At 45.4% G+C, this 24,677-nt stretch overlaps 1 protein-coding gene across 1 annotated transcript in view; it reads right to left on the reverse strand.

The window, feature by feature from the left end:
* The window catches only part of LOC148542825 (guanylate cyclase 2G-like), a 91,129-nt gene extending 70,458 nt beyond the window's left edge, over positions 1-20,671 (reverse strand). Inside the window, exons 1-5 of the mRNA XM_088464485.1 lie at positions 20,359-20,671; positions 16,516-16,640; positions 9,207-9,383; positions 2,091-2,235; positions 988-1,123 (exon numbers count right to left, since the gene is read on the reverse strand). Of these exons, the coding sequence (XP_088320611.1) occupies positions 988-1,123; positions 2,091-2,235; positions 9,207-9,383; positions 16,516-16,640; positions 20,359-20,671 (896 nt within the window). The remainder of the gene's footprint in view (positions 1-987; positions 1,124-2,090; positions 2,236-9,206; positions 9,384-16,515; positions 16,641-20,358) is intronic.
* Between the last annotated feature and the right edge of the window lie 4,006 nt (positions 20,672-24,677).

The following is a 24,677-nucleotide window of genomic DNA, read 5'->3' on the forward strand; positions in this document are numbered from 1 at the left end:
CTACGCAGTGCTTTGCATAGGGGACAAATGAACAATAAAACAAGACTGGGTATTATTTAGCACACATACACATACATAATACACACACATACACACACATTTACAATTTATTCTGATGAAATGTATGATTTTAAACTAATCTTTGCAAATGTAGAAGTTTTGGACTCATAGGGGGAGATGTACTAAGCCTAGCTGTCATGTTACAGGCTGTGTTTGAAAAATTACAGTTAGGAGCTGATTGGTTGGTACTTTATCTCTCTCCACTTTCTCTCTCTTTCTCTCTAGGAATTAGTACAACTCCCCCGTAGACTCATAGAATATTACCAGTGGCATGGAAATGAATGGTCCCGTGTGCCAGTGTTTGTGTTGGCTCCCTCCTCCTGGAAGACTGGCGTTGGCGCATCAGATAGCACAGCGCCAGATTCCTTGCTCTCTTTTGCACATCCGCCATAGTTTTGGAAATCCCTGCACAGTATTTTTCAAGATATTGAAGGAAACAATGGCGTCTAAGCCCGACCAGACCTTGTTCTGGGGTACAGGGCCTGTGGTGTGGGCCTCCCTAGACCCAGGGTCCTGTGTGCACAGCGCTCATTATAGATAGGACCCTACATTTTACAGTTAATGGAAGAAATTAATCTTTGTAGCTAGTAGTTATCGTAAGCACCTGTAGGGGCCTAGTTATCACTCCCTGCATTTATAGTGCAGTTCTCATGTGATAATATCAACTAAATTCACAAAGCAAAAATTTACATTTTTGCTAGAATTTAGTAAAAGTCTCTCACCGGGACCCGGATTCCGATTAGAGCCCGGCTATCACTTTGCTTCCGGGTTCAGACTTGGACACGGTCGACAGCCTAATGCGCAAGCGCAGCCGACAGGGATGCTGGAAATTTGCAACTATCACCTGAAAATAAACCTAACAAATTCTACCAAAGTTACAGGAACAGCCTGGAATGTACTAATGACAAACTCTCACAGGGTCCTCACCTGATCTCCTTCCTATAGCTGTCGTACTGCAGGACCGGGACAAAGCGAGTCTCGTTCCCGAAGAGCTGCAGGTCATACACAGAGTAATCAATGAATCTCTCTCCCTTTGCATCGATGTTCAGCAGACCAGTCACTCCTAATAAATTAGAATGGAATTCAGTTGCGACCACGTCCATCATTTTCGTTTCATTACGTTTCATAAACCACGAGTCCTGTTACGTTATCTGACCGAGCCCTCGCTGAACGCTCGCAGTCCTCCCTCAGACGCAGCATGATTGATAGGCTCCGGCGTTTGGGAGGCAGAGCAAGGGCAGGGGGACCTTTAGGCGTGGCAACCTCAGGGTCTGCGTCTTCGGACGCAGCCATCCTGGACCTGACAGAGGGGTCCGACGGCCAGGCTGAGTAAGCTCCGGTTTACACCGCCTGGCCGAGGTCAGCGACCATTGTGACGGATGGTCATGATGATCCGACTCAGCAGGGGCGTATCTATAATGGGTGCAGGGTGTGCGGGGAACACGGGCCCCTGGGTCCAGGGGGGCCCCGCACCGCACACCCTGCACCCATAGAATTACTTACCTCTCTGGAGTCCCACGTCAGTGAGGGGGTCCGGCGCTGTAAAAACGACTGGAAAATCACCGCCGCAGCCATTTTCCCGTTGTTTGCGCATGCGCAGTACAGGGAAAATGACCACGGCGGCATTTTCACGGCGCATCCTCTATAGATTCTGGGTGCACTCTAGTGCCCAGAGTCTATAACTCCGGCGCTGGCCGCGCACAGCTCGGTGCGCTGCTGGCCGCTGGACAGAGAGGAGTTTGTCGGAGAAGGCACACGGGCCCCCTCCTCTCTAGAAATGCCCCTGCGACTCAGCGTCTATGGACACTGCACTCAGATCGCAGACGCTTGCAGGAGATCTCTATTTCCTACACCTTGCATTTTAGTTGGACGGTATTGCACAGACGCTTCCTGGCTGAACCGGGCCCAATGTCACTTAGTATACACTTCATTTTCTACCAGAAAGCTTCACTAATAGAAATAGATTGCTAGTTCTTCCAATCAATTGAAGGATGTGACTTAAAGAAACTTAAATATGAAACTCTACTCACCAAACAATTGTTCCCGATTGTATCCTCTCAGGCTTTGCACCAGCGCCCGTCCGTCTGTGATATTTTGTCCTTGTCTGAGAGCTTCCTTTAACCCCATTACGTAAATTAATACTGAATCATGGAGGTAAGCGGCATATGGACTGACCTATAACACAGAGGTCATCTATTCACACACACACGTATATATATATATATATATATATATATGTATATTTTGAGCCTGTATAATGACAGTAGCTGATTAGTTGTTTTGTGAAACTTCTCCACTTTATCCCTCTCCAAAGCTGGATACTTCTCTCCCGGGAAGAGATGCATGATGGCATTAATTGTTCAGGTACGCCGGTATGCGATACCGGTATACGATAGTATGGGATAAAGGGATAGTATGGTAAGCCTATGTATATATAAATGGATAGTATGGTAAGCCTATGTATATATAAAGGGATAGTATGGTAAGCCTATGTATATAAAGGGATAGTATGGTAAGCCTATGTATATATAAAGGGATAGTATGGTAAGCCTATGTATATACAAAGGGATAGTATGGTAAGCCTATGTATATATAAAAGGATAGTATGGTAAGCCTATGTATATATAAAGGGATGATATGGTAAGCCTATGTATATATAAAGGGATAGTATGGTAAGCCTATGTATATAAAGGGATGATATGGTAATCCTATGTATATATAAAGGGATAGTATGGTAATCCTATGTATATATAAAGGGATACTATGGTAAGCCTATGTATATAAAGGGATAGTATGGTAAGCCTATGTATATATAAAAGGATAGTATGGTATGCCTATGTATATATAAATGGATAGTATGGTAAGCCTATGTATATATAAAGGGATAGTATGGTAAGCCTATGTATATAAAGGGATAGTATGGTAAGCCTATGTATATATAAAGGGATAGTATGGTAAGCCTATGTATATATAAAGGGATAGTATGGTAAGCCTATGTATATAAAGGGATAGTATGGTAAGCCTATGTATATATAAAGGGATACTATGGTAACCCCATGTATATAAAGGGATAGTATGGTAAGCCTATGTATATATAAAGGGATGATATGGTAAGCCTATGTATATATAAAGGGATAGTATGGTAAGCCTATGTATATAAAGGGATGATATGGTAATCCTATGTATATATAAAGGGATAGTATGGTAATCCTATGTATATATAAAGGGATACTATGGTAAGCCTATGTATATATAAAGAGATAGTAGGGTAAGCCTATGTATATATAAAGGGATAGTGCGGTAAGCCTATGTATATATAAAGGGATAGTACGGTAAGCCTATGTATATTTAAAGGGATAGTATGGTAAGCCTATGTATATATAAAGGGATAGTATGGTAAGCCTATGTAGAGTCAGGTGCATAAATATTGGGACATTGACAGAATTTTTATATTTTGGACTCTATTCACCGCCACAATGGCTTTGAAATGAAACAAACAAGATGTGCTTTACCTTCAGACTTTCAGATTTAATTTGAGGGTAATTACATCCAAATCAGGTGAACGGTGTAGGAATTACAACGGTTTCTATATGTGCCTCCCACTTTTTAAGGGGCCAAAAGTAATGGGACTATCAACTCAAAAGCTATTTAATGGACAGGTGTGGGCTATTCCCTCATTATTTCATTATCAATTAAGCAGGTAAAAGGTCTGGAGTTGATTCTAGGTATGACATTTGCATTTGGAATCAGTTGCGGTCGACTCTCAATATGAGATCCAAAGAGCTGTCACTATCAGTGAAGCAAGCCATCATTAGGCTGAAAAATCAAAACAAACCCATCAGAGAGATAGCAAAAACATTAGGTGTGGCCAAATCAACTGTTTGGAACATTCTTAAAAAGAAAGAACGCACCGAAGAGCTCAGCAACACCAAAAGACCCGGAATACCACGGAAAACAACTGTGGTGGATGACAGAAGAATTATTTCCCTGGTGAAGAAAAACCCCTTCACAACAGTTGGCCAAATCAAGAACACTCTCCAGGAGGTAGGTGTATATGTGTCAAAGTCAACAATCAAGAGAAGACTTCACAAGAGTGAATATAGAGGGTTCCCCACAAGATGTAAACCATTGGTGAGCCACAAAAACAGGAAGACCAGATTAGAGTTTGCCAAACAACATCTAAAAAAGCCATTACAGTTCTGGAACAACATCCTATGGACAGATGAGACAAAGATCAACTTGTACCAGAGTGATGGGAAGAGAAGCGTATGGAGAAGGAAAGGAACTGCTCATGATCCAAAACATACCACCTCATCAGTGAAGCATGGTGGTGGTAGTGTCATGGCGTGGGCATGTATGGCTGCCAATGGAACTGGTTCCCTTGTATTTATTGAATATGTGACTGCTGACAAAAGCAGCAGAATGAATTCTGATGTGTTTCGGGCAATATTATATGCTCATATTCAGTCAAATGCTTCAGAACTCATTGGACGGCGCTTCACAGTGCAGATGGACAATGACCCGAAGCATACTGCAAAAGCAACCAAAGAGTTTAAGGCTAAAAAGTGGAATGTTATGCAATGGCCAAGTCAATCCCCTGACCTGAATCCGATTGAGCATGCATTTCACTTGATGAAGACAAAACTGAAGGGAAAATGCCCCAAGAACAAGCAGGAACTGAAGACATTTGCAGTAGAGGCCTGGCAGAGCATCACCAGGGATGAAACCCAGCTTCTGGTGATGTCTATGCGTCCCAGACTTCAGGCTGATATTGCCTGCAAAGGATTTGCAACAAAGTATTAAAAAGTGAAAGTTAGATTTAGGATTGTTTAGTTTGTCCCATTACTTTTGGCCCCTTAAAAAGTGGGAGGCACATATATAAACCGTTGTAATTCCTACACCGTTCACCTGATTTGGATGTAATTACCCTCAAATTAACTGTGAAAGTCTGCAGTTAAAGGACATCTTGTTTGTTTAATTTCAAAGCCATTGTGGTGGTGAATAGAGGCCAAAATATGAAAATTCTGTCAATGTCCCAATATTTATGCACCTGACTGTATATATAGAAGGATAGTATGGTAAGCCTATGTATATATAAAGGGATAGTATGGTAAGCCTATGTAAATAAAGGGATAGTATGGTAAGCCTATGTATATATAAAGGGATAGTATGCTAAGCCTATGTATATATAAAGGGATAGAATGGTAAGCCTATGTATATATAAAGGGATAGTATGGTAAGCCTATGTATATAAAGGGATAGTTGGGTAAGCCTATGTATATAAAGGGATAGTATGGTAAGCCTATGTATATAAAGGGATAGTAGGGTAAGCCTATGTATATAAAAGGATAGTATGGTAAGCCTATGTATATATAAAGGGATAGTAGGGTAAGCCTATGTATATATAAAGGGATAGTAGGGTAAGCCTATGTATATATAAAGGGATAGTAGGGTAAGCCTATGTATATATAAAGGGATAGTATGGTAAGCCTATGTATATAAATGGATAGTATGGTAAAGCCTATGTATATAAATGGATAGTATGGTAAGCCTATGTATATATAAAGGGATAGTATGGTAAGCCTATGTATATAAAGGGATAGTATGGTAAGCCTATGTATATAAAGGGATAGTATGGTAAGCCTATGTATATATAAAGGGATAGTATGGTAAGCCTATGTATATAAAGGGATAGTATGGTAAAGCCTATGTATATAAATGGATAGTATGGTAAAGCCTATGTATATAAAGGGATAGTATGGTAAGCCTATGTATATATAAAGGGATAGTATGGTAAGCCTATGTATATAAAGGGATAGTATGGTAAGCCTATGTATATAAAGGGATAGTATGGTAAGCCTATGTATATAAAGGGATAGTAGGGTAAGCCTATGTATATAAAGGGATAGTAGGGTAAACCTATGTATATATAAAGGGATAGTATGGTAAGCCTATGTATATAAAGGAATAGTATGGTAAGCCTATGTATATATAAAAGGGATAGTATGGTAAGCCTATGTATATAAAGGGATAGTATGGTAAGCCTATGTATATATAAAGGGATAGTATGGTAAGCCTATGTATATAAAGGGATAGTATGGTAAGCCTATGTATATAAAGGGATAGTATGGTAAGCCTATGTATATATAAAGGGATAGTATGGTAAGGCTATGTATATAAAGGGATAGTAGGGTAAGCCTATGTATATAAAGGGATAGTAGGGTAAGCCTATGTATATATAAAGGGATAGTATGGTAAGCCTATGTATATAAAGGGATAGTAGGGTAAGCCTATGTATATATAAAGGGATAGTATGGTAACGCTATGTATATAAAGGGATAGTAGGGTAAGCCTATGTATATATAAAGGGATAGTAGGGTAAGCCTATGTATATATAAAGGGATAGTAAGGTAAGCCTATGTATATATAAAGGGATAGTATGGTAAGCCTATGTATATAAATGGATAGTATGGTAAAGCCTATGTATATAAATGGATAGTATGGTAAGCCTATGTATATATAAAGGGATAGTATGGTAAGCCTATGTATATAAAGGGATAGTATGGTAAGCCTATGTATATAAAGGGATAGTATGGTAAGCCTATGTATATATAAAGGGATAGTATGGTAAGCCTATGTATATAAAGGGATAGTATGGTAAGCCTATGTATATAAAGGGATAGTATGGTAAGCCTATGTATATAAAGGGATAGTAGGGTAAGCCTATGTATATATAAAGGGATAGTATGGTAAGGCTATGTATATAAAGGGATAGTAGGGTAAGCCTATGTATATATAAAGGGATAGTATGGTAAGGCTATGTATATAAAGGGATAGTAGGGTAAGCCTATGTATATATAAAGGGATAGTATGGTAAGCCTATGCATATAATGGGATAGTAGGGTAAGCCTATGTATATAAAGGGATAGTATGGTAAGCCTATGTATAGAAAGGGATAGTATGGTAAGCCTATGTATATAAAGGGATAGTAGGGTAAGCCTACTAAAATCCCATTACTTCCCCATTCACGTGTTTGGTCTGAACAACATTATAGAGTTTTTGTTTTTTAAATATGGTGTGATGCAAATCTCTAATCTCCAATGGTTATCACTAGTGCGAAAATGTTAAATCAGAGCATTATTTTTACTTTGTTGCTTCAAATAAAAGCTAACAGAACCGGCAGTGTGTTTCCATTGAATGACGGATTTAACACCCTATTCAGGGGCGTATCTACAATGGGTGCAGGGTGTGCAGGGCACACAGGCCCCCAGGTCCAGAGGGGCCCCGCACCGCACACCCTGCACCCATATTATCTAAAACTCACCTGTCCATGGTCCCGCGTCGGGTGTCAGCGCTGCACAGGACACCGGAAAATGGCCGCCGTGGCCATTTTTCCGGCGTTCTGCGCATGCACAGTACACTCTAGTGCCAAGAGTCTACTCACTCTGCGGTGGCTGGCCAGTCGCGTCAGTCGGCTGCCGGACGCCGGGAAGAGAGGAGGGGGCACTAGCGCACGCAGGGGGGGTTTCTGAGTACCCAGAAACCCCCCCCCCCCCGGCCCAAAATTTTTTTATTTTTTACAGGCAGCCAGACCCGGCAGCTGCTGCAATATGTATTTGCCGGGCGCCCGCTGTGATGTATATCAGCGGCGCACCCGGCTTAGTCCTGACTGCTGGGAATGTTGTTTATAGATCCCCTTTCCGTAGGTACATCTATGGAAGGGGATCTATCCACAACCCTTCTGTGCGCTCCGCCTCCCCCGGCTCCCGCTTCCGCCTCCCCCGGCTCCCGCTTGTCTCTCCAGTGACCTCTCCCACAGTGCTGACGAGGGATGGAGGAGCAGTTAGGCGCAGCGCGGGAAGGCGGCACGGCACTGAGTGGCTCAAACGCTGAAGAATCAGGTCAGGTCACTCTTGTTAGTGTTGGCCAGGGTAGGTGGTATGTGTGTTGTATGTGTGTGTGTTGTATGTGTTTGTGTGTGTGATGTATGTATGTGTGTGTGAAATTGTAGTCCTGGGGAGGAAGGAGGGGAGAGTGTTTGGGATGTATGTGTGTGAGATATAGGAGTCCCAGGGAAAGGGGAGGATCATCACGGCCACCCAAGCAGCAGCAGTCTGGCAACAAAGTTGTGTGTAGGTATGCTATGTGTATGTATATTGTGTGTGTGTGTTTGTTGTGTGTACATGTATGTTTTGTGTGTATGTTGTGTGTATGTTTTGTGTGCGTGTGTGCGTGTTGTGTGTGTATGTGTGTATGTTTTGTGTGTGTGTGTATGTTGTGTGTGTATGTGTGTATGTTTTGTGTGTGTGTGTATGTTGTGTGTATATGTTGTGTGTATATGTTGTGTGTGCTGAGTATGTCTCACTATATATATATATATAGATATATATATATATGTATATATATATATATATACATATATATATATGAAACGGAAACCCCCCCTAAAAATCCTGCGTTTGCCCCTGGGGGGCCCGGGACAGGGAATGCACACAGGCCCCCTCCTCTCTAAAGAGGCCCCTGACCCTATTTACCTTTTCACAAAGACGGAAGCCATGTTTCACCATAAAATTGATTTATTATTTACGTCTTTATGCACCTAAATCCTGATACCTGCGGGCTGTATGTTGTTGCTACACAACAAGCTTCGGACAAAGGGCCTTATTCAGAGATATACGCAAAGCCAATATTTACGCAGATCGAGCGATTGTTTGCCACTGCGCATGCGTGTAAGCCGCTATGAGCACGTGCAGCGCTTGTTTTGCGACTACGCTCCCACAGAGGATTAGATCACAAGATGTGTGCAGGTGGTCAGCGTTTGGAGGAGGTAACGGGGGGGGGGGGTAGCTAGGCAAACGCAGGCGTGTCTGACCGTTTAAGCACCGTTTCATGGGCGTGCATAAATTAGCCACTGCGATCTCCTTTGCAGCATGAAAGCTCTCTGCCTGCCAGGAGACTCTCAGTGTTTGCGTCTGGTCAGACTTGCAGCATATGCTGCGTGGCTGCCCGATCTGCGTCAATCTTACCGATGCTTATGCTGGTGCGTGACGTCGGATGGATATGAGAAGGCTGCAGTGGGTGTCCCTATGCTCGGGTGAGCTTTGGGAGGATTAGCATATTGTCAGCAGAAGGGGATTAAAATGCACCTGGTCCTCGGAGGAAATCTCGCTGTAAAACGGTGGACCTCGCAGTTTGTCGTAGACCTGCTTCATAAACAAGGTGTAGCTGCTACTGGAGTTCAGGGCGATCATGAGTACACAGTCGTACGCCTGGATGATGCTCTCACTTTTCTCACTGATTAAGGTGTCTTTCCAAAACACTTCCTGGAAATAAACATATATTATATATTTATATTATACAGAGGCTGATGCCCAACTTTCATAAAAAGGCAGGACACTTTCTGGGTGTATTTAATAGTTATGAGAATGCGATCAATTAAATCACTAGAGAATTACTTTGCATAATGTCATCAGTTATTGAGAAGCCGCATTCTCGAGAAACTTGGTTTAGTCCACAAAATGGCTGCCTCCAATGGCCCACAGTGATTCCTAGTGAATGGATACTCATGAGTATTATGTTAGTTCATAAAATGGCTGCCTTAGACCACACACTTTATAAATTACCTCAGTGCTGTCATAGGCCCTCATTCAGACCCACTCGCGAGCGGCTGTCCGCTCGCAAGTGGGTCGATGGTCTGCACTGCGCATGCGCACGACGGAGGGAGCTCCGTCGTGCGCATGCGCGAGACGCGACGAGCGAAGGACTTTCCTTCGCTCGTAGTGTCTGATCAAAGGGGGCGTGCTGTCGATGTTGATTGACAGCACGCCCCCTTTGGTGGGCGTGCCGGGGGCGTGCCTCTCAGACGGAGGCGTTCCCAAGGGAACGCCTACCGTCAGAAGCCGGCCCCATTGACATCACTAGTGATGTCAGTGGGAGTGATTTTGGCTCTGATAGAGCCAAAATCACTCCTGGCCTTGCGGTTGAGAAACTCAACCGCAGGCTTCTGTACGCAGTGGCGATGGTCAAGACCATCGCGACCATCATCCTGCACGCTCGTATATGCTGTGGGTGGTGACCCACAGCTATACGAGCGTCCAGGAGGACGCTCCATATTTATGGAGGTGGGCCCTGATTCAGAGCGAGCGCTCTGGTCAGAGCGTCCGGCTCTGAATCAGGGCCATTGTTTCCTAGTGAAAAGAAGGTGTTCTCAGGAATACTTTTTCAGCGCACAAAATGGCTGTGCCTCTCAGTCATACCAGTGATTCCCACTGAACTGATGTTGCCTTGCTCTTAAAAAATTTTCAGCTGACAAAATGGTTGTCCTCTACCACATACTAGATGCTTCACAAGCCTCAGTGATATACAATAACTTGGTCCTAGTGAATTGAAAGGCCCCATTCATAATAATAATGTTTCAGCTTATGAAAAAGCTGACGCCCATTTGTACATACAGTACATACTTGCCTACTTTCCTGGAACGTCCAGGAGGCTCCCGAATCTCAGATCGTACTCCCGCCTGCTCTGAAGAGCACTCAGGTCTCCTGGAGCTGCAGACCCTCCAATATAGGCCCGTATTCAATTTGAGCCGAGCCGCGATACTTTTTCGCGGCCCGGACATTCCACCTACTTCGCTTGTTCTGCAGGCGGAAAAGTATCGTGCGCGTGCCCGATTTACCCCGTATTCAATTTGAAAGTACGAGAAAACGGGACCCGGCGAAACTTAAACAAGCGGAAAGTCCTGTCAGATTTGGGGAACTCAACCTGACACCCCCTAAAAGATGCTCTGACATGGGGGTTAGCTATGGTACCCCCCGATTTGGCTTGCTGAAGGTATTTGGTGTTTTTAAATGGGCTCAATAGCTGCTAAATATCGTTTTGTATAAGTGGTGAAGAATAGTATTCAGGAGTATTTTTATCCAGAAAATAACTTATCCCAGCAAATTTGGGGTACTTGAAAATGGGGGTCAGCATATTTAAAAGTTACTAAAGTGAAGTCCAAAAATCCTGAAAAATCCACCTGCCGCAAGCCCCTGCAATGAAAAAAAACACTTGGGGCATACTTGGGGACCCCCCAGAGTCAAGTTCACTAGTTTTTAACTTTGTACCCCAACATTTTTTTCAAAGTAATTTTTTAGGGTGTCCTTAAGTATTTTTTAAACAATTTTTGACACAGATTACCTTTGGGGGGCTGTCTGAAGGCTGCACGGGGGTTCCCGCAACGTTGCACCCCAAAACCCCAATTCTGCACTTTTTTCCGCCTCCTCTTCATAGGTGAAACTTTTTCGCCTATTACATTGCATTGACTTTCTGCCTAGGCGGAAAGTCTTCCAAATTGAATACGAGATAAAAGGCAAGCAGGCGAAAATGAAGTCATTGGCGAAAAGTTTCAGCCAAAAATAGGCGGAAACAGACTTTTTGCTCCAAATTGAATACGGGCCATAACCTCTTCCATCAGGTACAAAATGCTCTGAACCTGGACTTCCCACTTAATTTAGGATTGCCGTCACCTGTGTTGAAACACCCTTCTCATCAATTAACTATTTCAGGTATTGTCAGGGAGACTAAAATAAAAAATGGTGCACTGTCTGTTCAAATACTGTCTAGTAGACACTTGCAGCTGACACCAGAGGGATTCCTGCAGAATACCCTCACAAAACATGTATGAAATAGAAGAAGGTGTCTGCGCTGGTGTCAATACATGGAATCGGTATGAATTACCGCTGGACCCCTTGCTGGCGGTTCAAATCCCGACAGCACTTGGCCGACAGAGAAAGAAATCCCGATCGCCCCTAGGCAAGTATTCACTAACCTAATTCCCTACCCTAACCCTAACCCTCCTTTACGGTGACTAACCTTAACCTTCCCCCCTCCCAGTGCCTAACCCTAATCACCCCTCTAAGTGCCTAAATCTAACCCCCCTTTCCCCGCCGCGTAAACCTAAGTCCCCCGGGGGGGTGCCTAACCCTAAGCCCCCCCCCCGGGAGCCCTAAACTTAACCCTCCCCCCCGCGGCTGTCCACTGTGGCGCCCGGCATCCGCTCGGTCGGGATGCCGGGCGCCGGTCTCCCGACGTTGGTGAAATGACATTCATCCCTAGTTGGGATAACAATGTCTGGAAGCCGGTGGTCGGCATCCGTCCGCCGGCTTCCTGAACGTATACCCAATACATAAATCACATAACTATAGTATTTATATAACATATACATTTATTAAACATATAAATGAATGAACTGCAGTTCAATAATATTAAAACAAATATATCATCACACATGGGATAGGTTTTAAACTGTATACAGTGCAAATCTGTGGCTGAATAAATGCAGGTATTAAAGCTCAGACACAATGTATCACTGCTGGTTTGGAATCTATGTTGCAACCAAATTGGATCATAAGCCCCAATGTCACAGTGTAAATGTATAAATTGTAAGGAAGTCTACTGAATATAGTCACCATACGTAGCTCAGGGCCAGAAACGGTTCCTTAGCAGGTGTATTAGGGGGAATGATACCGCTGATGTCGCGGTGTGTGGAACCGGAGGGTTCTCCTGACCAAATGCACGCTCCCTTGTCTCCCTTGTCCCGGTGGTGGCAATGATGCAAACGGACTCCCCAAATCCTTACCCTGCCAAGGGCTCTCAATGAGTAGGTAGGAGCAATGGTGTATGGCTGGGTCGCGCCACTCCGGCAGCTCCCGACCAGGGTGTAAAGGGGATGGGCAGATGTCCGGTTGTGGTGGGCTCACCATAGCAAACGGGCTGTGGGTGGGGGAGGCGAGGTCGAGGATGCGGACTCGACGTGTGCTTGGATTTGGAACTTTCACACACCGGCTGACAGCAGTCTTTGCCGCCACGTCTACTAGTGCCTGTGCCTGCGCTATTTGCACTCGCCCCTAGTTGCACGTGTGGAGCCCGCATCCTCGACTTCGGCTCCCCCACCCACAGCCCGTTTGTTATATTAATACTATAGTTATGTGATTTATGTATTGACACCATTGTCAGGGAGACTCCCTGAAATAGTAACAATCTTCCAGACTCACAGGACAGGATATACTAAATGCAAAAATGCGTTAAACACCCCGAAAATACTGTTTTGGGGGGTTTTACCGCATACCCCATATGTACTAAGCACCAGAATGTGATGTATTCTGGTGCTTCGTCCTTATGGGTAACGCCATCTTCAGGTGGCGTTATCCAATAGAAACCTATGGGTTTATTTTCAGGAAGCCTCCCCCCTGAGATGAATCCAGGAACAGGAAAGTCTTGATTCTATTTTTGAAGGACTCTAGAGTGGAGGCTTCTCGAACTGTGTGGGGAAATTAATTCCATAGAGTCGGAGACACAAAAGCTGAAAGCTCGACCCCCAAATGGATTTTGGGAGATTTTAAGTACTGTTAATAGTCCTTTATCAACGCATCATAGTGATCGAGTGGGACAGTAAGGGATCAGAAGCTGCTTCAGGTAACTTGGGCCCTGGTTATGTATAGTAGGGTTATGAAAGTCAGTAAGCCAATCTTAAAAACAATTTGCCATCTGACAGGCAGCCAGTGAAGGGAGTAGAGAATGGGTGTTATGTGGCAGGAACTGGGCTGGTTGGTTAATAGCCTGGAAGCTGCGTTTTGTACCATCTGCAAGTGGTGCAATTCTTTTGCTGGAAGAACAAGGTATAGGGCATTGCAGTAGTCTAGTCTTTTGCGGTTCCTCTGACAGGAAGGGTGCCAAAAGGCATGCCCACTGACCTTTAGGCCAACTCTCCCTCTCTGCGGTTAAATCAAAAGTTCTTAAATAGGCTTCAACATCATCAGTCTTTGTAATCTTTCTCAGAAAATGACTCGCCCGAATGGAGCTGGAGCTAACTGTGACATCCCTGGAAGCATTTCCAGACAGTGCTGCACCACCTCTTTGAAGGCTTCACAGTCCTGGTGCTGTTGTTTACGAAGTTCATCGATGGTCAATTGCTGTTGCGTCCGGACCTCCTCAATGGCTAATTGCTGCACTCTGGTAGTAACCTGCTGGGCCGCGGTATCCAATAGCAGTGCCTTAACTACGGCTTCTAAGTTATCTATTGGTGCAAAGGGGGAAGAAGCAGAATCTGGCTTCCCTAAGCATCTAAAGATGACACCACCAAAAAGTTCACCAAATAACAGTTTTTAAAAAAGAAAATAGATTTGAATTTTATGGCTGCAATGCTCGCATTCTCCGCCATGTCTCTCAAGGTGGAAGGATCTCTCTCTCTCTCTCTTTCTCTCTCTCTCTCTCTCTCTCTCTCTCACTTATCAGCCTTTCACAGGTGGTCTGGCAATCAAAACTGGTGAGGAATTTCAAAGTCCTTTATGCCAACATTTCGCGATAGATCCCCCGTCTTCAGGGACAGACAGTACAGTCTGTCCCTGAAGACGGGGAATCTACCCTGAAACGTTGGAATAAAGGACTATTAAATTCCTCACAAGCCTGCAGAGTGCCACCCTACTTACGTGTTTGTTATGGTTGTACTATCACCCCAGGAAGGCACCACAGCAATACTGATTATATCCTGGAGTGCCGGGCGTCACAGCTTATATATATTATATACATATATATATATATATATATATACATATATGCATATATATATATATATATATACACATATATACACATATATATATACACACACACACACATACACACAGTGCCTGGGAGAAAATTTTCACTTGGTCATGACTTCCGTGATCACCGACGAGGCTGGGCTGGGCTCTGGTTAGCTGGTTAGCTAGAGGAGTGGTGAACCACATGTTAATGTAACCAGTTGTGGAGAGACGAGGGCGGCCCCAGGGTCGTTTTTGTCCCATGAACAGAGGATCCCTACACTGCTGCTTCCAGCTGCCAGTTTCCGCCGAGTCCCGGAGCTTGCGTCCGGTCACACTGAGCCCCCCCCATCAGGTGCCAGCTGCATGGTGTGCTGGGAGAAGTTTGCGCGGCAGGTCTGCGCTGCCTGGCATTGGTGATCTGTGCCCGGGGAGGCTGAGGAGGGGCTTCCCCCGGAGCTCAGCGCTGTTATTGTGACTCTTCTGCCTGTTTGTTTCCCAGCGTCGGACGCGCAGGATCTGTGCCTTCCATTTGGATGTTTATGGAATGCTGCTGGGACTGCATCCACCCAGCCCCCACCCATTTGTGCCGTCCTTCCCTCCCTCCGAGCATGAGTCCCCAGGGCCGCCGCTGCTGCTGCTACTGATTCCCCATCTGCTGGTTGGGAGGTGAGACGCTCTGAGCTGCCTCTGGGATCTACCTGGCCAGCATTTTCATATATATATATATATATATATATATATATATATATATTATGTACCCACCTGACGAAGTCTGTGTTGACAAAATGCATTGGACTTTTGTTTTGGAGGACGCAGACATGTTAACGACATGTTAACGTCAATTGCCGGGTTCCAGCCAGCCGGAGACTAGGAGTTGTCTTGGCCGCAGTGAACTGCTTTGGAGCCAGCGTGATTCGAGACCGGGTGCTATCCGGAGAGGGATCATATGTGTATATATATATATATATATATATAGATAGATAGATAGATATATTACTATAATCAAGGCGGCACTCTGAGTCGTCAATAACGGTGAAGACTCCGAGTGCCGCCTTGATTATAGTACTATGGCCCTCATTCAGAGCCGTACGCTCTGAGCAGAGCGCACGCTTTGAATGAGGGCCGCCCTCCATAAAAATGGAGCGTCCTCCTGGACGCTCGTATAGCTGTGGGTCACCACCCACAGCCTATACGAGCGTGCAGTTTGATGGCCGCGATGGTCTTGACCATCGCGACCATCGAAACTGCGAGCCGGAGCCTGCGGTTGAGGTTTTCAACCGCAAGGCCCGGAGTGATTTTGGCTCTATCAGAGCCAAAATCACTCCCACTGACATCACTGATGTCAGTGGGCCGGCTTCTGACGGGAGGCGTTCCCATGGGAACGCCCCCGTCAGGGAGGCACGCCCTCGGCACGCCCACCAAAGGGGGCGTGCTGTCAATCAACATCGACAGCACGCCCCTTTTGATCAGACACAACGAGTGAAGGACTTTCCTTCGCTCGTCGCGTCTGGCGCATGCGCACGACGGGGCTCCCTCCATCGTGCGCATGCTCAGTGCAGAACATCGACCCACTTGCGAGCGGACAGCCGCTCGCGAGTGGGTCTGAATCAGGGCCTATGTGTTGGGGGTGCTGTCCTCCTAAGGAAGGCAACGGAGCAAGTGACCCTGCGGTGGGTTCTGAGACCAGGGTGGTTATATATACACACACATTATATTTTTATATATATATATATATATATATATATAAATATACAGCGGCACTCCGGGTTTTGATAAATTATTATATTTCAAATCAAGTGGATAATAGCCAACTATATATATATACACACACACACACATACACACGGTATATTGCAGCATTGGACTGTTATCTAAAACCATGAAGACTCACCAGAAATCCACTGAGTTCAAATTGTTGCACCATAATAAATACATAATTCCCCTCCGTCAGCCCCTGTTTTTCGGCCTCCAGCAGAATCAGCCTGGCGTCCTCAGAGCTCACCACTAAGATAATAACTGGAAGAGAGGAGAATAGCATCAAACCTTCACTCTAAGCAAAGCCCAAAGGAAAGCACTGCATGCTGTTTGTGGTGAACTGGGATTTTATCCATAATATATATAATGAGCATGTACAGTCAGGTGCATAAATATTGGGACATTGACAGAATTTTCATATTTTGGCCTCTATTCACCACCACAATGGCTTTGAAGTGAAACAAACAAGATGTGCTTTAACTGCAGACTTTCAGATTTAATTTGAGGGTAATTACATCTAAATCAGGTGAACGGTGTAGGAATTACAACGGTTTTTATATGTGCCTCCCACTGTTTAAGGGGCCAAAAGTAAAGGGACTATCAACTCAAAAGCTATTTCATGGACAGGTGTGGGCTATTCCCTCGTTATTTAATTATCAATTAAGCAGGTAAAAAGTCTGGAGTTGATTCTAGGTGTGACATTTGCATTTGGAATCAGTTGCTGTCGACTCTCAATATGAGATCCAAAGAGCGTCACTATCATTTCTTTGGTGGGCGTGCCGGGGGCGTGGCTGCCCAGACGGAGGCATTCCCATGGGAACGCCTACCGTCTGGGGCCGGCCACACTGACATCACTAGTGATGTCAGTGGGAGTGTTTTTGGCTCTGATAGAGCCGAAAGCACTCCAGGGCTTGCGGCAACGAGACCCTACCACAAGGGTCATCACCATGGCCGCTCGCTATAGCTGTGGGTGGTCATCTACAGCTATGCGAACGGCGAGGAGGCCGCTCTAAAATTCAGAAGGACGGCCCTGATTCAGAGCGAGCGCTCTATCAGAGCGTCCGGCTCTGAATCAGGGCCTCAGTCCGGTCATCAGCTTCATCGGTCCCAGTCTGGTCACCATCATCACTGGTCACCAACATCACTGATTCCTATACAATCAACAGCAACACCAGTTCCAGTCCAGTTACTAAAGTTACTGAATCCAAAGTTCCACTTACCGGTCCCAGCCTGGTTCCAAAGTTAGGCATTACCGACCCCAGTCTAGTTCCAGTGTTCAGCATTACCGGCTCCAGTTCAGTCCCATTGTTGAGCATTAACGCCCAGCACAGTCCCAGTATTGCACATTAACATTCTCAGCCTGGTTCCAGTGTTACGTATTATCTGTCCCAGCCCAGTTCCAAAGTATCGTATTACTGGCTATTATCCAATTCCTAGCTTTTCTGAACTTATCTGATTCCAGTCCGGATCCTCTCCACTATTTCTTCCATGCGCAGGAACCTCATCAAGGGGTCTAGTTACTAAGCAGTTTTAGGAGACACAGTGAAAAGTGATAAGGTGCCAGCCAATCAGTTCCTAACTACCAACTCCCAGGCTGTGTTTGAAAAACGACAGTTGGGAGCTGATTGGCTGGTACCTTATCACTTTTCAATCTGTCTCCTAACACTGCTTAGTAACTAGACCCCCAAGTCACCTAGTTTTATGCAAACACTTCCGCTCCAGCTCCTGTCCTGGACCCCAGTCCAGGAACACAATCTAATCCAGACCTTCAGTGTGGTAGGAGAGTGACTGATGGTGGTGATGAATGTAGCCACACACCCCCGGGCACACATAGGCGCGCAGAAGCTTCCTCCTCTCACGCTCACCTGGCTCTGACTAAACGGATTCCTGGAATACTGGGTTTGTGCGGGGGAAGCGTGCTGATTGGTTGGCTGCGTAGAGTGAAGGAAAAACAAAAAGTGAGCCTGCTCCGCACCCTGGGATTGGTTTAAGGAGAGAGCATTGTATCTGGTGCAGTAGGCCAGACAGCTGCCTGGGAGTCTTGAGGTGCTGGCAGGGAGGACTGTACAGAAGCGCTAAACACGGGCTGTCGAGAGCCAGGCTGCGGAGAGTCCAGCAGCAGTCTATGCTCTCTCTCTGCTCAATGTGCCACTTCATTGCCGGCTACACAGCAGCTAGCGGACATGGGCAGAGGAAAAGATGTACAGGTGGTGGGGGCGATCTCACTTAACGTGCCCTCCCTCTCTGAAGTGTGCTCCTTTGCTGGTTGTGCGTCACCGCTCCGCGGTGCCTCAAATAGTGTTTTTGAATTTATTTATTTTTACAAAGGGGGCATGGCAACGCCTGTCAGAGTCGCCCATGTACCCCCAAGTACCTGTGCCTGCCAGAGCTCTCAACAATCCTGGGTTTAACTTTATAATGAGGAGAGTCCGGGAGCATTCACTTATCTTCACAATTATATTACATATTCGTCACTGTCACAAAATCACTTAATATGGGGACAATCTTAAATTACACAGGTTCCAGGGCTGGCTCTAGTGGGAATTTGCAGTCTGACAAAAACCTATGTGAAAGCTACAAAAGTGTCCTTTTAATCTCACAGTCTGAGCAAGTGTCAAATGTTATAACTCATAACAGTTTATATTAAAATCAGAGTTAGGACCTCATTCAGAGCCGGTCGCACAGAGCGTGCGGTCGGTCTGAATGAGGGGAGGACCTCTTGAATTTTCAAGACGTCCTCCTTTGCGGTGGTAAGGCTGTGTTAACACCCACAGCCTTACGACCGCCTAAGGTGATGGTCGCGATGGTCATCGGGGCTTACGACGAGACCCTAGGGTAGGGTCTCCCTTGTCGTAAGCCCCGGAGAGCTTTCGGCTCTGTCTGAGCCGGAAGCTCTCCACTGACATCACTAGTGATGTCAGTGGGGCTGCCTGCAAACGGTAGGCATTCCCATGAGAATGCCCCCGTTTGGGCTGCCACCCCCCCGACCCACCTTCCAAACGGGGTGAGCTGTCAATCAACATCGAGAGCTCGTCCCCTTTGGATCGAGACCCGCTATGACCGGCGCTGTTGCTCGCAGCGGGTCTCACGCATTCGCACGATGGCGCCGGCGCCGTTGTGCGCATGCTCTGTGGAGGGCCGTCGACCCGGTCCGAGCGCATCGGCGCTAACGACCGGGTCTGAATGACCCCCTTAGTCCCTAAAGTGACCATTAGTTAGCCCTCCGTGTTTGCATGCAAGGGTGTAACTAGAACTTTTGTGGCCACATAGCAAAATCTTAAATGCCAAGTCATGTTATGCCACACAGAATCCATTCAGGTTATGCCATATAAACATTATGCCATGCAGTAGTAGCGCCCCTTATACATTATGCCACACAGTATTGCTCCTTACACTACACAGTAATGCCCCTTACATAATATACCACACAGTAATGCCTCTTACAGATTATGCCACATAGTAGTTGTGCCCCATATAACACATTATTCCACACAACAATAGTGCCCCTTACACATGCCACACAGTAATGCCTCTTACACATTATGCCCCCCCCCCCACAACTCACCTCCCCATGTCCCTCTAGCAGCCTCTTGTGCATGACTGGGTGCAGGGGGAGCAGCGGGCCACTGAAGCAGCTCAGATACCATAGCAGCCGCACCCCTTGCACCCAAGGTAGCTGCGCCATTGTTTGCATGTTAGCAAATAGTGGGGTACTCTTCAGGATTAATGGAATGGTGTTATATGCAAGGACAATGTACACAAATAAAGGCTGCAGGTGTACTTCAGGGATGAGTCCTCAACCTGGGCAATGCCAGGTATCCTAGCTAATATGTAATATAAACATGGGAATAAAGGTATAGTAAAATACTGTATACTAGAGTTAAAATTAGCCAAGAGCCTGGCCTCCCAAACATAATAAATGCCTCAAAATATAAAAAAACAGAAGTCCCTGTCCATAATGTATATATATATGCAATACCTCGGGCAACTGACGCGACTAAGAGGAGGTTCTCACGAAGATTTCCAGGTTTACTTGGTTCATACTTTATCTTTGCTGTGACGGTGAAGTTCAAGGATAGTTGGTTATCCAGCAGAGTCCACAACTCATCGATTTTTTCCCAAGTTGACCCCTCAGCCGATCCCCCAAACAAAGCGATATACTTCCAGCTAAAATACCTCAGGGTCTTCTCCACGGCCTCAGAAATGCACTGGAGTGGTGACACCATTTTCACATACGTGTCATATATTCGGGTGTTATCAAGTTTTGGTGTCTGACTCACAAAGCCGAACATTGGAATGTTCCAAAAGGAAGCCAGCAAGCCGGTGACCTGGAGAGACAACAGCAAGTTATCTACACTGGTGTCACAGTGGTTCATTATTTCCTAACGGCCCCTATGATTTTGCACAACCTACAGCTGGGAATCAGGGTACATCAGCTTTTATTCATGCCCAAGACCCTTCGTTTTAGTTACAGTGTGACTCTGGAGGTGATTGCAGAAACCATAGAGAAAAGTGATTTCTCTACGTTATCAGATAGCACTGGTTATAGCACATTTAACACAGGGATGTAGTCGGCATCCCGACAGTCAGGATGTCGGTGCTCAGAATACCGCCCGCTGACAGTGAGTATAAATGTTAGGGGTTATGGTTAGGCACTATGTAGAGGTAGAGGGTTAAGTTGTGGGAGGGAAGGGGTAGGCTGCATGGAAGGTGGGCTAGGGGGGGTTAGGGAATACATGCCTACTCTCCCGGGAGTCGCAAGTGGCTCCTGATTTTTCGGGTAACCCCCTGCATCCCCGGAAGAGTAGGCATATCTCACACATCCTGCCCACTTCCTAGTAAAGTGGGTAGGATGGGGAGATTTTACGTGGAAATTTCGGGTCCGTAGGGAAGGGGCGGGGCTAAATGGTGAAAATCATGTCATTTAGGCCCGCCTCCTCCTCACAGACCCGTGAATCGCGGGGGTTTTCTGTAAAGGGGGTGGGGCCTACTGACGATTATAGTCTGGCCCCACCACCCAAAGATGAAAGCAGCAGCTCCCCTCCGGCTGCTTCTGGAAAGGTGCCCAGCAATGTCGGTAAGTATGGGTTAGGGTACGGGTTAGGGTTACTTATCAAATTCTGTTGAGATTCTGACTATCGGGATGCCACTGTCTGTATTATGACTGTCGTCATCCTGACTGCCGGAATCTCCTACCCAACCCCTTACCATCTTCTCCCACAGACCAATCTGACTGGATTTTTATCAGTTCAAATTATTATTATTATTTATTGTTTTTGGCGGAGACAAATGTAAGTTCAGGCCTACTTGATTGTGAAGTATATTAACAATTCTGTAAAATCGGGCCTCATTTATCAACCAGTTTTATCATTCACAACGAGTGACAAAAATTCATTACGTATGATAACATCATAAACATTGCGTGCCTCCCTTCACCCTCCAAGTTACTAAAATGTGCCTTATGGAATGCACGCTCTGTCTGCAACAAACATCCATCCATGACCTCTTTATTTCAATTAACCTCAACCTTCTGGCAATAACAGAAACATGGCTCACACATGGTGACCTACACTTCTCACACAGCTCCAGGCCTGGTAATTGTAAAGGACCTGGGGTAGGAATATTAATCTCCCAGTCTTGTACATTCACAGTTCTCCCACAGGTACCTTCACTTATATTTACATCATTTGAAGTACATTCTATCAGGACTTTCACCCCCTTCTCTCTGCTAGTTGCTGTTATCTATCGCCCACCTGGGCCATCTCAACAATTTCTGGAACATTTTTCAGCCTGGCTCCCTCACTTCCTATCCTCAGACATCTCCACCATCATTATGGGTGATTTCAATATCCCCATTGACAGTCCACAATCTCTTCATGCCTCCAATCTACTCTCTCTAACCTCCTCTCTTGGCCTCTCCCAATGCACTGACTACTCTACTCATAAGGAGGGCCACTGCCTTGATTTTGTATTTACCAGACTATGCTCAGTTTCTGATTTCACTAATGCTCCTTTCTCTCTCTCAGATCACAACCTTATCACCTACACACTCTCCTCCATTACATCAACCTCAATGTCAGTGAAATCAACCAAACCTCCTACAACCCGCAGAAATATTAATGCTATTAACTTTCAACAACTATCTACCTACAGCAGCGACTCTCACCAATTTCTGCATTCACTTCTCCTGAGACTGCTGCATCACACCTAAATCAGATTCTAGAAAAAGCCCTAGATGAAGTAGCTCCAGCTACCCATCACACACCACGTAGACTTAGATGTCAACCGTGGCATTCTAACTTAACAAGGCATCTACAAAAACTCATGTAAAGTAAAATGTCAGTGGCGAAAGTCTCGTACTCCATGTGACTTCCTCACATATAAGACTATCTACAACTCTTATCATACTGCTCTGGACAATGCCAAACAAACATATTTCCAATCTCTTATCTCTGCTCAAACCTCTGACCCCAAGCGACTTTTTAATACATTTAAACTGCTTCTTACCCCTCCGTCACCCAAGCCACCTGCTACTATCTGTACGCATGATCTCGCTTCCTATTTTAAGGACAAGATTGATAAGATCCGAAATGAAATGGTATGTTCTTCCTCAGCTAGTGACCTGCTCAATTCCCTACCTGAACCCTCTGGCACATTCTCTTCATTTGACCTCACAAACAAAGATGAAGTATCTACACTCTTCTCATTCTCCTACTGTATTACCTCTTCTCTAGATCCTATACCCTCACAAATCAGTAAAGTTCTGTCCCCTGTGCTCATCCCAACCCTAATTAAATTCTGTAATTTCTCTCTCTCTCTCTGTACTGGCAACTTTCCATCACTGTTCAAGCACGCAGTGATTACTCCCATTCTGAAAAAAAACAAAATTCTGACCTTAACACTCTCTCAAATTACCATCGTATCTCCCAGCTCCCTTGCCCCTCTAAGCTACTGGAGAGAATTGTCTACACTCACCTCACACACTTTAACACCCACAACTTATTGGACCCACTTCAGTCTGGCTTTCGTTCCCGGCACTCCACAGAGACAGCACTGACTAAGGTAGTAAATGATCTGGTCACTGCCAAGGCTAAAGGCCATTACTCACTCCTAATTCTTCTAGATCTCTCTGCTGCTTTTGACACTGTTGACCACTTTCTCCTCATACAAACACTACAATCCCTAGGTTTTAAGGACACAGCTCTTTCTTCGATCTCTTCCTACCTATCTAATTGCTCTTGTTCTGTTAGTTTTTCGGATTCTGCCTCCTCTTCGCTACCTCTATCAGTTGGAGTACCGCAAGGTTCTGTCTTAGGTCCTCTGCATTTCTCAATCTATACCTCCTCTCTTGGCAAACTAATCCGCTCTTTTGGATTTCAGTACCATCTGTATGCGGATGATACTCAAATCTACCTATCCTCTCCAGATTTATCACCATCTGTATTGGTCCGTGTCACTGAATGTATTTCTGCCATTTCATCTTGGATGTCATCTCGCCACCTGAAACTTAATATTTCTAAAACAGAATTAATTATATTTCCACCGGCCAATAACAGTTACCAATCTGATCTCTTTATCACTGTTGATAACTCAATAATCCACCCCACAAGCTCGCTGCCTTGGTGTCATCCTTGACTCTGAACTGTCCTTTGTTCCCCACATTCAATCTGTCTCAAAATCATGTTACATACATCTAAAAAATATATCCAAAATTCGACCATATCTCCAACAAGACACTGCAAAAACTCTAATCCATGCACTCATTATTTCCCGCATTGACTATTGCAATCGCCTCCTTACTGGTCTTCCCAAAAACAGTCTATCGCCATTACAATCCATTATGAATGCAGCTGCGAGGCTTATCTTCCTTGCCAAATGTTCATTGTCTGCTGCCCCACTCTGTCAGTACCTCCATTGGTTGCCCATTTTCTACTGTATTCAATACAAAATACTGTTACTTACACATAAGGCCATTAACCAAACCACACCAACATATGTCTCTTCACTCGGTATGCAGTCGGGAAGCCGACAGACCTAATCCCGACAGCCGGCTTCCCGACTGCTTTATCCCGACGAGGGTTAAATGACAGGTGTCTAAATCTAGACGCCTGTCGTTTTACCAATGCCAGGAGACCAGTGCCTGGCATCCCGATCTAAGTGATGCCGGGTGCCGAAAGCAGACAGCCACAGGGGAGGAGGGTTAGGTTTTGGGCTCCCGGGGGGACTTAAGGTTAGGCAGCACCCTCCCGGGAGGTTAGGGTTAGGCTAGGGGGAGGGAGGGTTAGGGTTAGGCACACC

The sequence above is a fragment of the Taudactylus pleione genome, unplaced genomic scaffold (genome assembly GCF_031769625.1).
Source record: "Taudactylus pleione unplaced genomic scaffold, aTauple2 ptg000008l, whole genome shotgun sequence".
Classification (NCBI taxonomy): domain Eukaryota; kingdom Metazoa; phylum Chordata; class Amphibia; order Anura; family Myobatrachidae; genus Taudactylus; species Taudactylus pleione.